Source organism: Cyprinodon variegatus, unplaced genomic scaffold, assembly GCF_000732505.1.
Source record: "Cyprinodon variegatus isolate N-32 unplaced genomic scaffold, C_variegatus-1.0 Scaffold159, whole genome shotgun sequence".
Taxonomy (NCBI): Eukaryota; Metazoa; Chordata; class Actinopteri; order Cyprinodontiformes; family Cyprinodontidae; genus Cyprinodon; species Cyprinodon variegatus.
In genome coordinates, this window is record NW_015150612.1 from 443,833 (window position 1) to 457,483 (window position 13,651).

A 13,651-nucleotide genomic window follows, 5' to 3' on the forward strand; every position below is an offset into this window, starting at 1 on the left:
CCTGAATTTACAGAAAAACTTCAGGTTTTAGGGGTATTTTTTAAAATCGGCCATAGGTTTTTAAGGTGTTTTTTCCAGGCGTTTCAGGCCTAAATGGGTTAAATAAAGCATTTTAAATGCCACAATAATCACATTTAATGAATTTTAATGCCAATTAAGGCATTAATTAATTTAAAAAATAATTGAACGACTTTAAATGATTTTTAATGAACCGCGGAAACCCTGTATAAGTCACATATTTTCCTCACAAGGAACACCTTTAGATGCCACTGTTTAACTGTTAACAGGTTTTATAAGGTAATATCAAGCTTGGTTCATGGTACTTAGAGATTCATTTCCATACAGAAAGCCCATATTCTTATCTTCAGCTACCACAGTATACATGTCAGATTAATTAATACTACTTATGCTTCAGCGATAGTATCAAGGTGCCACTTTAGTGTATCTCTTATTCTATATCCGTTGGTTGTGCTGTTCTTTTTACATCTCTTTGCAGGTGATGAAGCAGACTGAAGGCGTTTTATCATTGTCTCCCTTTCTTCTCCTCTTTCTTTCATCTTTTCTCCTTTTTGCTTTTTTTTCTTTCCTGTTCTACTTACATTGCAGTGTCCATATAATCTGTAATACTCCCTGCATGAATTATAATAAACATATTTATATGCAAAAATCAAGCAGAACACTATGGCGATAGCCATACTGCTCCACTTGTGAAAGCACAATCTGTTGGGCAGTTTTTTGGCATCAAGACAATTATTCTTATTGCCAAATCGCCAGACTGTTAAAAAAAAAATAAAGGTAATATCAATTGTAAAAAGATATTTGATCCCTTAAAGATGTCTTTATAATACGAGGAATAACAGACTTTTAAGTATTTCTAGAGAAGTGCAGGGATAGATGTGAAAATTGATTTGTATGTGTATAAATACTTATGCATGTGTATGTGTTGTTTATCTATAAATTATTGTTTGTAGAACTAATATATATGATAGATGAAAGTGGACCAAGGGTAGGGCTGCACAGTGGTGCAGTGGGTAGCACTGCTGCCTTGATCCATGCCTTTCTGCATGGAGTTTACATGTTCTCAATGAGCATGCACGGGTTCTCTCCTGGTACCCCAGCTTCCTCCCACAGTCCAAAAACATAACGGTTAGGTTAATTGGCTCTCTAGATTCTCCTTAGGTGTCTGTGTTGCCCTGCAATAGACTGGTGACCTGTCAAGGGTGTGACCCACCTCTCTCCCACTGACAGCTGGAGATAGGCACCAGCAACCCTTGCTAGCCAAGCAAGCAAGCAAGGAAGGATTCTTTTGTTCCTTTTGGTCAGCTTTCACACAGATATCTTCCTTGTCCAGCCTCTTTCTGGAGTTGAATAATAAAAGCTGATCTTACATGATGCAAATGCAGCCTGATTCTGGTGGTGTTCTCAATTATTTTGTGACTTCCTGGATTATTCTTTAATGTAACTTTAGATATCAGTCACAAATGGGAAGATTCTCAACTGCTCTATTATATTTTTTTTGTCCTTTTGTGAAAATTGGTTCCCTAGAGTGAGAAAACATTGAAATGGGTGCTGCTCTTTTTGCCAAAATTAAATAGCAAATGATGTGCCATGCTTTGGCAACCCTGGGAACTCTCATAGGTTTATTTATGTTTCAGTAGTTGCAGACCGTATTTTCAGGTATGAAAGGAGAAAATCTTGACTAAGACGTTGATGGAGAGGACCAATTGTTTTTAGAAAATGTAACCTCCATCTCCAGTGACAAATGAGAACAATTTTAGTTAATTGGACACTGGTTTTCTTCCTTATTTCTCCTTTAAGGTGGTGTGGGTGTATATTTTTTTATGTGTAAATACTTTTTTTTTTTTTTTTTATCATTTCAAAAGTATCAACTGTGACTAAGAAAAGCAAAAACAGAGGAAAATCTCAAGAGGCCTAAAACCTTTTCCTTGGCGCAGCATATAATCCAAGCTCTCATGATTGGATTTCCTGGCCTCTGATTTAAACTCATGTCTTTCCTAAAATTGAGTTTGCTTTGCTGAAAGTTTGGCCACTGTAGTCTCTCTTTGATTGCTTTATGTTTTTCCAGAGTATTTGGGGACACACAAACGCCTTTAGCCATATTCCTCTTTAATCCGTTCACACCTAACAAGATAGATGACTGTTGTAATTAGCAAAGCAGTGTCAACAGCTTGGCTTTAAGGGCAAATGAGAAATTGTAATCCAAGGAAAATGTCTAGGCTTTTTTAAGGAAGTATTCCAACAGTGAGTGTTAAAGTTCAGTCAAAGTTGTGATTCTACGTCCAGAGTAGCTTCACATAGACCATAGTGGGACTTTAATACAGGGTTAACAGTGAAGATCGAGTAGCTGTTGCTAAGACAAAAAAAAAAAAAAGGGCTTTCAATAAAAGGTATCAATTACTGGAACTGAACTAATACTGAATGACAGAGTCCAGGCAAAGGCATCCCTCCGGAAAGATCTGCTGGCAGCAGGATGTGACTCATACAGCAGGTAGAGTAATAAGAAAATCCAGGAAGAAAAGTTAGCTTCAGTTTACCAAACAGGATTGACGCACATCAGTTCCTTAGGGTTAAGATTTATGGGAATACCAAACGGTATCATACACCACTTTCAGCTATTTAAACTGTTAAAAATAGGATACAATAAATAGTTTTTCATAAGATCTGACAGATGGTGAGCTGTACTTACAATAAATGTTTTTTTAAACTGTCCAAAGGAAGTTGTCAATATTATGACTTTATATAGTGACAGTTCAGGCCATTTAAGCAACTATTTGTCTTAAAGGCTCTAGCTAGTATTCAAGCACTTTTTTATTGTAGGTGGAGATTTTTTGGAGATCTCTGACAAATCTGATTGCTTTTACTCTTTTCTATGAGCAGCAAATCCACAAAGCTACCCCTTTCTGAACCCCTTAGAGTCAGGGACTGGTGTTTGTCTAAAACGAATCATCTCATTTTATCATTTTTTTCTTTATTTAAAACAGATTGTAAGAAGAACATCTAAAAAATAGATTTGTGACATTTGTGTACATTCTTGTACAGTTATGAGCAAACCATGGCCAGAATTAAACTGAATCAAAACGGTTTGACTCAATGTCTGTAGTTTCAGTTTAGTAAAGCTAAGTCCACTTATTGTTATCCCTGTGTTATTTGTATTCTTCAGTACACTGCGCTTATAAAAAACACTCAAATGACAAAATCTGACAGTCAACTGATGACACCGTTGAGCAAATTATACAAAAAAAATGGGACAGCAAACATACTTTAGATATATACGCGTTTGCAACAGTGGTGCATTGATGAAATGAAGACTTTTTCAAGAGTTTTGCACTATTAAGCATATATAAATTCAAAGTACCGTATTTTTCCGACTATAAAGCACACCTCACTATAAGCCGTGCCCACTAAAATTTTTGAAAAAACTTGAAATGTACATATATAGGCCACACCAGCCTATAAGACGCTGATATCTTCTGAGCTGTCCCCCACCAGACCTGTAGGGGGAGCTCTACACATAGCCGCTGGTGTAGGGAAGAAGAAGAATGCTAGCTCCCGTTAGCTTGTTGGTTAAAAAAAAATAGCTGTAGAGGTGGGCCTACTTGGAAAATAATTTAACGGAATTTTGTTTTGGATAAATTACTAAAGCTTACCCTCTAATCAGATTTGAAGATATAAACTGCAGAAACCTCGCCATTTACATCATCTTTCAAAGAAAACATCAAGCTAAATGCATTTTCTCAACTTTTTATCACGGCCAAAAAAAAACAAATACTATGTGACATAAAGAGGAAATTACACAGCGATGACCCATTGTGGAAAAAAAAAAAGGTGGACGGTAACATTCAGGAACACAGAGTCTTGGAAAAACGAGTGAATTGCATCCCAATATTTACTGCCAACTCTGTGACACATCCACACAATGGAGAAAGTTTATTATGTAACCCTTAAGAAGTTGAAGGTTTTTTATTTTGCATTCTCCAACTAGTTTCCAGGATACTGAGCAGTTGTATGATGGATGTTTAAGCACCTTTGTTTGTTTCTATAAATGTGTTAGCAAGGGATGGACACAAATAAAGCACTGTAACACAGAGGTTCTGTTTATTTAAAACTCCTGAAACATTAAGGCAGCATATGACAGCTTGGCACAACCAGATGTCTCCCTCATGCTAAGAAGTTCTACGCAGTATTCAACGCTTCATTCTTTTGGTAATTTAGTTTTAGAGAATTTATTTGACAAAGCAGATCAGAATCTCTGCGACTTCTCATTTATAGAAGCTTCATATGAAAAATAATCTAAATAGCAAAACATTCGAGAAAATACAACTTAATTTTAAAGAAAAAAATGAGGTTAAGATGTATTTTCTCTTAGTTTTCATCCAATGTGCAAATATGTTCAATTAAATGTTCAATAAAAAGAAAGAAAAAGAACTTTGGGGATGATCAAATGAGACAAAAGGGAGACTTAGAAAAGCGCCCCTGATGTTTACAAAAGCATCTTTTCCTCTACACTCATTAACAGGCGTGATGGAAATTTTTTAAAGGGAAAAAGACCAGAGGCAGTAATTTAATAAACATGGTTATTAGGCCTAGAAAACAGACTCGGTTAGCTGGGGATTACATAAGGAGGTTATGGTTGGTTCAGTGGCTGAGTTGGAGGCGTTAGAAAACTTCACTCCTATTTCCAACAGTAAAAATTATTCTGAATCAAGCTTTTTTTTTTCCTCAAGTGAGTTAATTTCCCTCTCTCTATGAACACCGCTACTACCCTGCTGCAGATTCCTGCATAAAGCATGTTTATTCAAAGTCTCAGTGGGGATTTACTAGTGACCAATCCCTGCAGATAAGGTTATTTTGTATATTCAAATTAATGCAAAAGGTTACTGCAAATAAACACACAGTCCACAGGTGTTACACTTTACTCTAAATAGTTTTTTGCACAAAAAAACTATTCAAATCAGTGGAAGTCTATAAATTAATACCCCTGATACTGTGGCTTGCACTATAAATGTGTTTGTATTTTATAACTTATTATATAGAAAAAAGTTAAATACAAAACAACTTTATTCATAAACAACTTTATTAACACATGTAAAATTTCCTTAACTATTGTTTTAATGTAAGAACTAAAATAAATATTATATTAAAATGTAATGATTATTATTTTTGGTTCCGTCAGAATATATTTGCTTATCACCAGGTTTCCCCCTTATTGTTTTAATCAAAATATAAACCCATTCTAAAGTTAAATCCATTTATAATTGTTTATGACGGTTCTCTTTAATGGTTTTTCTGAATAAATCCTTTCCTAAACTTTAACAGATTAACTGCCCTTGCCATTTAAAAATCTTTGAAAATTAGAAATATTATTACTAAGTTTTTTTTAAACTGCTCAGTTAAAATTGTCAACACCAGGTTTCAATTCAATCCAATTCAGTTTATTTATATAGCGTCAATTCACAGCACGTCATCTCAAGCTACTTCACAATTCAACTACATCATACAGTCAAAATGATGCAAAGTTTTCTATCTAAAGAAAACCAGCTGATTGCATCGACTCATTAACTTGAAAGCAATCCCTCAGACCAAGCATGCTTGTAGGGACAGTGGAGAGGAAAAACTCCCTTTGAACAGAAAGAAACCTCCAGCAGAACCAGACTCAGTATGAGCGGCCATCTGCAGAGGCCGACTAGGGTTAAAGCAAGGTTACCATTTACAGAGTGTAGCAACTTTGATAAAAATTATTGGAATTTCACTGTATTTAGATAGAGATTTAAGACAAAACAGTGAAAACGACTGTCCTCTGTCACCTAATGCTCAACCAGGAGGAAGGAAAGCTGCAAGTATCATGTTTGAAGGAAACCTGCAGCGTTTAATAGGAAAGGCCCTGACAGAATTGTCTCCCTAAATTGACTTTGGAAGACGTCTCTTCGGAATGGCGCTACAAAATAAACGGAAATTAATTGAAAGAAACAATCCTGCAACGAAACAAATTATGTAAAATATTAATAATTACACAAGGACAAATCTTACCAAAAAAATCTGCCGTTTCTTTTTATTTGGTAAAAAGATTTAAGCAAGCTTATTATAGAATAAACACAGACTAAAATATCTGGTGTTTTAATAGGTAGATAATGAATAAAGCTGATATTAGCCGATTGTCAAGTAATTCTTTCTGCATACTTTATATTGAAAAATGGCGGGACTTAGTTAAAATTTTTGAGTTATTGACAGTGTCTGTAATTAATCAATCTCCATAAATTGCATTTTCATTTAAGACAATATATCAACAAGATAAACAAGTGTTTCCATTCAAAAACACATTTTTCTTGAAAAAAGTCTTAAAAATAAATACAAAAATGTATTTTTAATGCATTATTCATGGTTGTTCTACCATCAGATTAGTTTTAGCATTGAGTTTGTTTGAAAACCCTGATTTTCTTTGACACTTCTTTGAAAAAAACTCCATAGAGGTGTGAACAGTACACGAGCATTAACTACAGCAGCTTCTTTTATTGAATATGGTAAAATGTATGTAGCAACAAGGCATACCGGTACAATAATTCCTTAAAGAGTTTAAAATTAGCTGTAAACAGAAGTTAACGTTAATATTTTCTGTTCAACATGCAGCGTTTAGTTCAATTTAAAACAGACACCAATTAAGCTACTTTTTTTTCTTAACCCAGTAAAATAAACAATCCATTTTGTAACCAACTTTAACAGTGAGTTTTTGTTTTACGGGCGTGGAGGTACCACTGTTAGCCAAAAGCCCGTCATCTGGTCTGATGTGGGTTGGCTGGAGAATATGTGCCACGACTGTGGATGATGACATTAGTGCTGCATCAACATCAGTGGCATTGAGAAGCTTTTTAAACATTAAAATCCCAACTGGAACAACAGTTGTGATCCGGCTTGTGTGCAGCGAATGAAAAAATTTCTGCTTATGATTTTAGTATATGTTAAAAAAAGCTATTATTTAAAGCATTAAATATGAATTTAATGTGATTAAAGAAATTACATCAAACAAAGCCTTAGAAGGTCCAGGTCTAATCTTTAACTCTGTTTAGCTTTTCCAAAAAAAGAGTTTTAAGTCAGAATTGAGAATATTTACAATTTTTTGGGGACAGTGATGTATTCTCTAATCTGCATAAAGCTGCTTGTTTAATGGTCAAATAAGATACGTGCCAACTTGGTTCACCGATCTTTAGAGACATTTTTAATATACCGTATTTTCCGAACTATAAAGGCTGATTTATACTCAGAAACCAGTTTGTCTGCGTGTGTTGCGTTGAATGCAAATGTGCCTCCACCCCTCCCGCAGACACTCTGCTGCACCTCTCCCAAATTGTAGGTGACCGCAGACAGGAGGATTCTGATTGGTCAAATCTACATCCTCTCTACACAATGCGTATTTCCTGTTTGGTACCTTACCAGCTTGTTTTGTTTGTATGACCGCCATTGTGGAAAACGACTCGTGAAGATGGACCAGCTAGAAGAGCAAGGTGCCTGAGAATGCTGGGACCCTTTTTCCACCTGTACCCTGGCTCTTTTTCACCCTCGTGTCCCTCCGTTGTCGCACAAACTTGCCCCCACTTCCTCACCGCCTCGGCCGTATCTAGACCCACAGCTAGTTCCTGATTGTCCCTCTTGCGTTGTAGCATGGAATAACAGCGCAGACCATGCGTCAATATTGGGCATAAATCAAAAATATCTGCGACAAGCTCACTGCGACACACCGCTGCGGGAGGATAACCAGCCCCTAAGCCACTACTTTTTTCCCCACACTTTGAACCATGCTGCTCCCCGGGCGCCGTACAATGGCAGCTCACTGCCCCCCAAGGGGATGGGTTAAATGCAGAGAAGTAATTTCCTTCTGGGAGTATAGAAAATCAAATTAAAAAAATAATAAATTTAACTTTTCTGTGGATTTTTCTTAACCTTCAGAGAGAAGTCAAAGTTTGACATGAAAGAATAAGGGGCTAATTTTCAATTAGCACAAGAACATGCTAGCAGTGCGCACGATGGACAACAAATGTCCAAAACTCACACATTTATGCCATTTATTTGCTGCATTAAAGCTGTTAAACCAATGAAGAGACTGGGCTCAACTCCTGCAGAGCTGAAATAAAGAGCTGACAAAGCCCCATCTTTCAGTAGAACCCAACAAGCTAACGGGGGCTAGCATTCTTCTTCGTCCCTACACCTGGAGCTATATGTAGAGCTCCCCCTACAGGTCTGGTGGGGGACAGTTCAGTAGATATCAGCGGCTAATAGGCCGGTGCGGCTTATATATGTATGTTTCAAGCTTTCAAATTAGTGGGCACAGCTTATAGTGAGGTCGCTCTATAGTGCGGAAAATACGATAATCAAATATAATTATTTACTAAAGGTTTAATGGAGCTCTACAAAAGAAAAGGGTCTCATAGAAAAGTATTGTCACAAAGATCTTCCTGGATGCAGGCCTGCACGGAATCCAAAACCACCAATTAAGAGTACTTAGTGACTTCGCACATTTTCTTTCAGCCAGTCAGGACCAAATTTACAGGAAAAATGGTTAGCCCTCAGGATAGAGTCAAATCTGTCATTAACGTGATACGTTAAGTGTGACAACAGACAGGGAAATTACCCACAGCTGCTCCTCTTTGCAAACCCAGCCACTCACATACTGTAAGCCGCGTCTGCCTTTCTTTTGTTAAATCTCCATAAAGTCAAGCGTTTCAAAGGGGTTTGCATTCTCAGAATAAAAGAAATGCAAGTTCAGACAGTAACCTATTGTAATAAACCCCAGCAGCATGACTACATAATCATTACTACCCTGAAAGCTTGCACACTGAACCCAGAGATGGTGGGGCATTTCCCGTATAGTATGAGTGAAAGTTAGGGGAAGGTGGGGGCGACGTCGACCAAGGAAGGGGAGACAGGGATGAAAAATGTCCTACACCCACTTGGTTGGAGAGGGTCAGCATGAGGACTGGTGCACACAGTAAAGAGGGGGAGGACCCATGGGTAGAATATTTAAGATGCTGATGCAGAGGAGGACTTCACTGAGGAAACAGGGCAGAGCTGGAGAGAGCATCTGGTCAACAGGAGGACCCCAACTCAACACTTCTGTTTGCTAAACCTTTGTTACCTAGATACTACTTTCTTAGAAAGAGGAGCAGAAGGTCTTTAACACAGAACCTTTTTAAGAAGATCAGAATCTACAATCTGATATCCAAACATGGCTAAAATCTCTTTTAGCATCATAGCTTTAGGTATTTCTCTGCTCCTCTTAGAAACGGGGGCTCAGAACCCAAAGAAGAGACTGGCTACTTCAAAGCCTCCAAAAGGTCAATGCTGCGACGAAGTGCGCTCTCTGAAGGTGCAGGTGGCCAATCTGACCAGCCTGCTGGCGGAGCTGAGTCAAAAGCAGAAGACAGACATGAAGAACGTGTTTAGGCAGATCCTGGAGCTGGACAAGCAGGACCAGCAGCTGGAAGGCCGGGTGACCGAGGCAGAGAGCAAGTACTCGGAGATCAACAACCGCGTGGAGATCATGCAGCTGCAGACTCTGCAGTCTGCAACCCAGACTTCATCAGGTGAGTGCTCCAACACAGCAGGAGGCACTTTGTAGATGATGACTTGAATTTATTCAGTTTAAGGATTCTGGTTTGTAATTATTTTAAGAAATACACAAAATGAAACAAACAAAAGTGCTGCAGAGGGTTTTGTAAAGGTAATCCCAATTTTGAGCCCAATTGGGAATTAAAACTTACATTTACATTTTTAACAAATGTAAAAAAAAAAAAAATGATTTGAGAGTATTTAAAATCCTAACCATCAAATAGTGGATTGAGGAAATGCAAAGCAAATCCTAAACTCGTCTTAGTTTGGATTTAGATTCATTTAAAAGTAAATTGACATTTTTGATATTTTTTTACCTTTCTGTTGGAATGTGAGCAGTTGTGAATTCTGCAGTCATATATTCATTTCAGCTGCAAACTACTATAATCAGACATACTTTTTGGGCCCCAGTGAGCTGCTGTAAGGCAGTATTGAGGCTGATTACAGTGCACCCACTGAGCTGCACAACAGCTGCAAAAAGCATCAATTTGGAGCTGCAGAGTCCCGTCTGCCAGGCTGTGGATACATATCTCCAACGCTGCCTTATTCCCCTCGGTTTCAACTGAGCTAATCACAACAGTGATTAACCAAACATTACGCCTTCTGTTTTCACAGAACCTTAGCTGTGTGGTCCGACGGGGCTGTATGTATGATTCAGGTGAAGAGAACAGAGAGGTCTTTCTAAAAGCTCCAGGCAATCAGAGAGGGGAGAGCGGGACAGGAAGGGATGCTCAGATTAGAAGATAGAAGAGGTTCTCCTTTCTCTACTGGTAGAAAGGTTCATGTCGCCCTTGTTAACTCTTTAATTTCCTCGCCATACCATGAAAAGGAACAATAAAAAACAGATTATCCTTTTTTGCTTTTTTTCAGGGCTAAAAATCCATTATTACATCTGTAAAGTCACTCACATGCACATAAAGCTGCCTTTTATAGGAGACCTGCTTCCAAAATCTGCTCATGAAATCCTATATGCCATTAGCATAAGTCTATGTTCTTCTTTTCCAGATGCCATATATGACTGTGCCTCGCTCTATGGGAAAAGCTACCGGATCTCTGGCGAGTACAAGCTGCCTAAAGATGAGTTTCTGGGAGCACCTGAGCTCAGCGTAAGTCAGACGGTTCTGTTAGACAGCGGTTTCCTGTCCACTCAGCATTCAGGTACGGTTCAGGAAAAAAAAAAAAAAATGCTCTTTTGTTGCAGGTCTACTGTGATATGGAGACAAACGGCGGGGGCTGGACTCTGATTCAGCGACGCAAAATTGGCCTGACCTCCTTCAGCCGTGACTGGAAGCAGTACAAGAACGGATTTGGATCCATCCGAGGAGACTTCTGGCTTGGCAACGACCACATCTATCGCCTAACGAGACAGCCCAGCACTCTCCGGATCGAGCTGGAGGTATGCGTTACACCCAGCACCGACTGTTTCATAGCCAAAAATAAGCAGGCGTACATACAGGCAGAACCATGTTTAGTCTATTTGCACTGAGCATGAAAATTAGTAATAAATCTGACTAATGGCAGAGAAACAAGAGCCAAAAAGTTCTTATTTTTACAACCATTCCTCTTTATGTGGGTTTTACTATGCAGGACTGGGAGGGACAGACACGCTACGCTGAGTACGGCTTTTTCACTGTCGGCAACGAACTAAACAGCTACAAGCTCCTCATTGCCAACTACAGTGGGAACGCTGGTGACTCCTTACGCTACCACAACAACACCAACTTCAGCACCATGAACAGGGACAACGACAAATGTGTGGACGACTGTGCCGCCCTGCGCAAAGGTGATCCATTAGAGTAAAAGTAGCTACCAAAGCAGATCATAAAAGGGGGATGTATCCCTCCAAACAACCATGAGTCTAACTTTTTCTCCCTCTCAGGTGGTTACTGGTACAACTGCTGCACCGACTCCAATCTGAACGGCGTTTTTCACCGCTACGGCGCACACACCAGGAGCGCGGAGGGGATCACCTGGTACGCCTGGCACGGCCCCAACTATTCTCTAAAGAGAGTGGAGATGAAGGTCCGGCCCGTTGGTTTTCAACCCTGAACGCCTCATCCGGATAAAATCACAGATCTCTGTAATACCTGTAGGACCAACCCGAGGGCAAAACCAGTTAAATGACCATTTGTGATGGTCTGTTTAGGAAGAATGTGTCAATGTCGCGTGCAATTGTAAATTGTAGGCATTTTTTTTTACATTTATTATTAACATTTTGGCTTTTTTTAAGTGTTAATATACTATTCTAAACCACTGTCCCATATGGGCTACTGGACTTTAATCATTTCTATCATTTCCTTGAAAGCACTAGTTTGTGTTTTAGTTTATTCTGGTTTCAGTGGAGGCCTCGGCGAGCTGTAGGACATATTTAAAGATTTAAGTATCATTGTTGTGAATAGCTGGTGGGCTTACGACAGACCAGGAAAAGCCCATCCTATACGTTTTTTTCTTTGATAAACAGTACTGATGGAAATGTGTGATGTTGTAAAATTTGTACAGAATTTTAATGATGTTTAATGTGATGAAAAATAAAGATATTTTTTAAAAGAAGAACAAAACGCAGTCTTAAATAAACACGCATTTTCATATAGAGCGTCTTAAAGAGATGCAAATACAAAAGAGCTCTGGCGTCCATCCATGTCAGGGTCAGATGCTGACACGCTCGCCGAAGGTTCCGCGACTACTGACCCAAAGAGAGCACCACACATACTGCCACCTAGTTAAACACACCCAAGGTTTCCAAATGGAAAAGCTTAACATCATCTTAAAATGTTTATAAGCAAGAAAGAATTTCATAGAGAGTTAAAAACCTGCAGACAGCAAGTGCTCCCTTTACAAGACCAGAAATCAGGTTTAACATTTTTTGCAATGCTACACATTCAGGAAAACCCTAATTAAAGATTTCATCAAGAAGGCAGAAAATAACATAAGGACACAAACTGTTCGACACCTTCTGATAGGGACGAATTTGACTTTGTTTTAAGAGTTTGTAAACTCCCAATCTGCCTTTGAGTCCAAGTAAAGTTACTGTGTGATAAATTTTATTAGCATAAAGGGAGCTAAGGCGCACCGGATTATAGGGCGTGAGTTTTATATACCGGTACATATCCTCTACTACGTTTAAATACCTCTACTGCGTATATTCAAAAATAGAGCGGGAGCAAAACGGAGTATGTTTGTGCTTTATTCATGTATTTATTACAAAGTATTAATCAAACCCATCGAAGTCATCATCCTCTGTTTCTGAATTAAACAGCTGCGCTAAATCAGACATGCCAATTTCCCCTTCTTCGCTGTCAGAGTCACTTTCCGTGCCGCGCGGCTCCTTGGAAATAATGCCGGCTTTTGCGAAAGCTTGAACAACAGTGCCAGCAGACACGTTAGCCGGTTAACGCAGCCGGTTCACACCGATGCCGAGCGGTTGAAGTTCCTTTGTCAGACCTCCCGGAATAACAGCAAGCACAGCGTTCATTTGTTTCACCTTGTTTTTCACATCGGCTGTGAGATAGGCACGCATGGAGTCACAGATTAACAGTGACTCCTTAGCCACAGTGACTCCTTAGCCACTCTCAGCCACATACACGATCCACGCCCACACTTCCCCCTTTAACGTTCTCATGGTAGTCTCAACAACGTCCGCAGTAACAACACACATAGGGCGCGCCGCACATTTTGAGGGAAAAAAAGACGTTTATATGCGCCTTATAGTCGCGAAATACGGTAGGTGTACGGTAAATTAGGAAGTCTAAGGGGGGTATCATAATCGGTATTAGAATAACAATTACAGGCTTCTGGAGGAAAATAAAATGCATCAGACGAAGCTGGAGACTAGAGAACAGCACAGTAGAAAATTCCAGTTGTTTTTACCAGTTTTTCAGCTTTAATAGCAGAATGATGCCAATAAAGAAGAACATGCTTAAAAATAGATATCCAATTAACAGCTTAATCAACCGATAACTTGTCACTGTCCAAACTACAACTTTAAAGAGAACCCTCTGAGTGGACTGTAGGGTGGCAGGAGAATGGAAGCTGC

General features: G+C 38.9%; 2 protein-coding genes across 2 annotated transcripts in view; one reads left to right on the top strand and one right to left on the bottom strand.

The window, feature by feature from the left end:
- Nucleotides 1-13,651, bottom strand: part of mtor (mechanistic target of rapamycin (serine/threonine kinase)) — a 122,879-nt gene that overhangs the window by 66,443 nt on the left and 42,785 nt on the right. The gene's annotated exons all lie outside the window — the stretch shown is intronic.
- LOC107086720 (angiopoietin-related protein 7-like) lies at nt 9,044-12,074 on the top strand. Its single transcript, XM_015377845.1, has 5 exons — nt 9,044-9,593; nt 10,624-10,724; nt 10,820-11,014; nt 11,206-11,401; nt 11,498-12,074. Exons 1-5 carry the CDS (start codon nt 9,236-9,238, stop codon nt 11,665-11,667), a joined length of 1,020 nt encoding a protein of 339 aa, XP_015233331.1. The 5' UTR covers nt 9,044-9,235; the 3' UTR covers nt 11,668-12,074.

Excerpts from the sequence above, each read along its gene's own strand:
- LOC107086720 (XM_015377845.1), top strand. The coding sequence starts at position 9,236 with ATGGCTAAAATCTCTTTTAGCATCATAGCTTTAGGTATTTCTCTGCTC. Across the intron at positions 11,015-11,205 it reads CTCTCCGGATCGAGCTGGAG|GACTGGGAGGGACAGACACG; the intron begins GTATGCGTTACA and ends TTTACTATGCAG. Across the intron at positions 11,402-11,497 it reads CTGTGCCGCCCTGCGCAAAG|GTGGTTACTGGTACAACTGC; the intron begins GTGATCCATTAG and ends TCTCCCTCTCAG.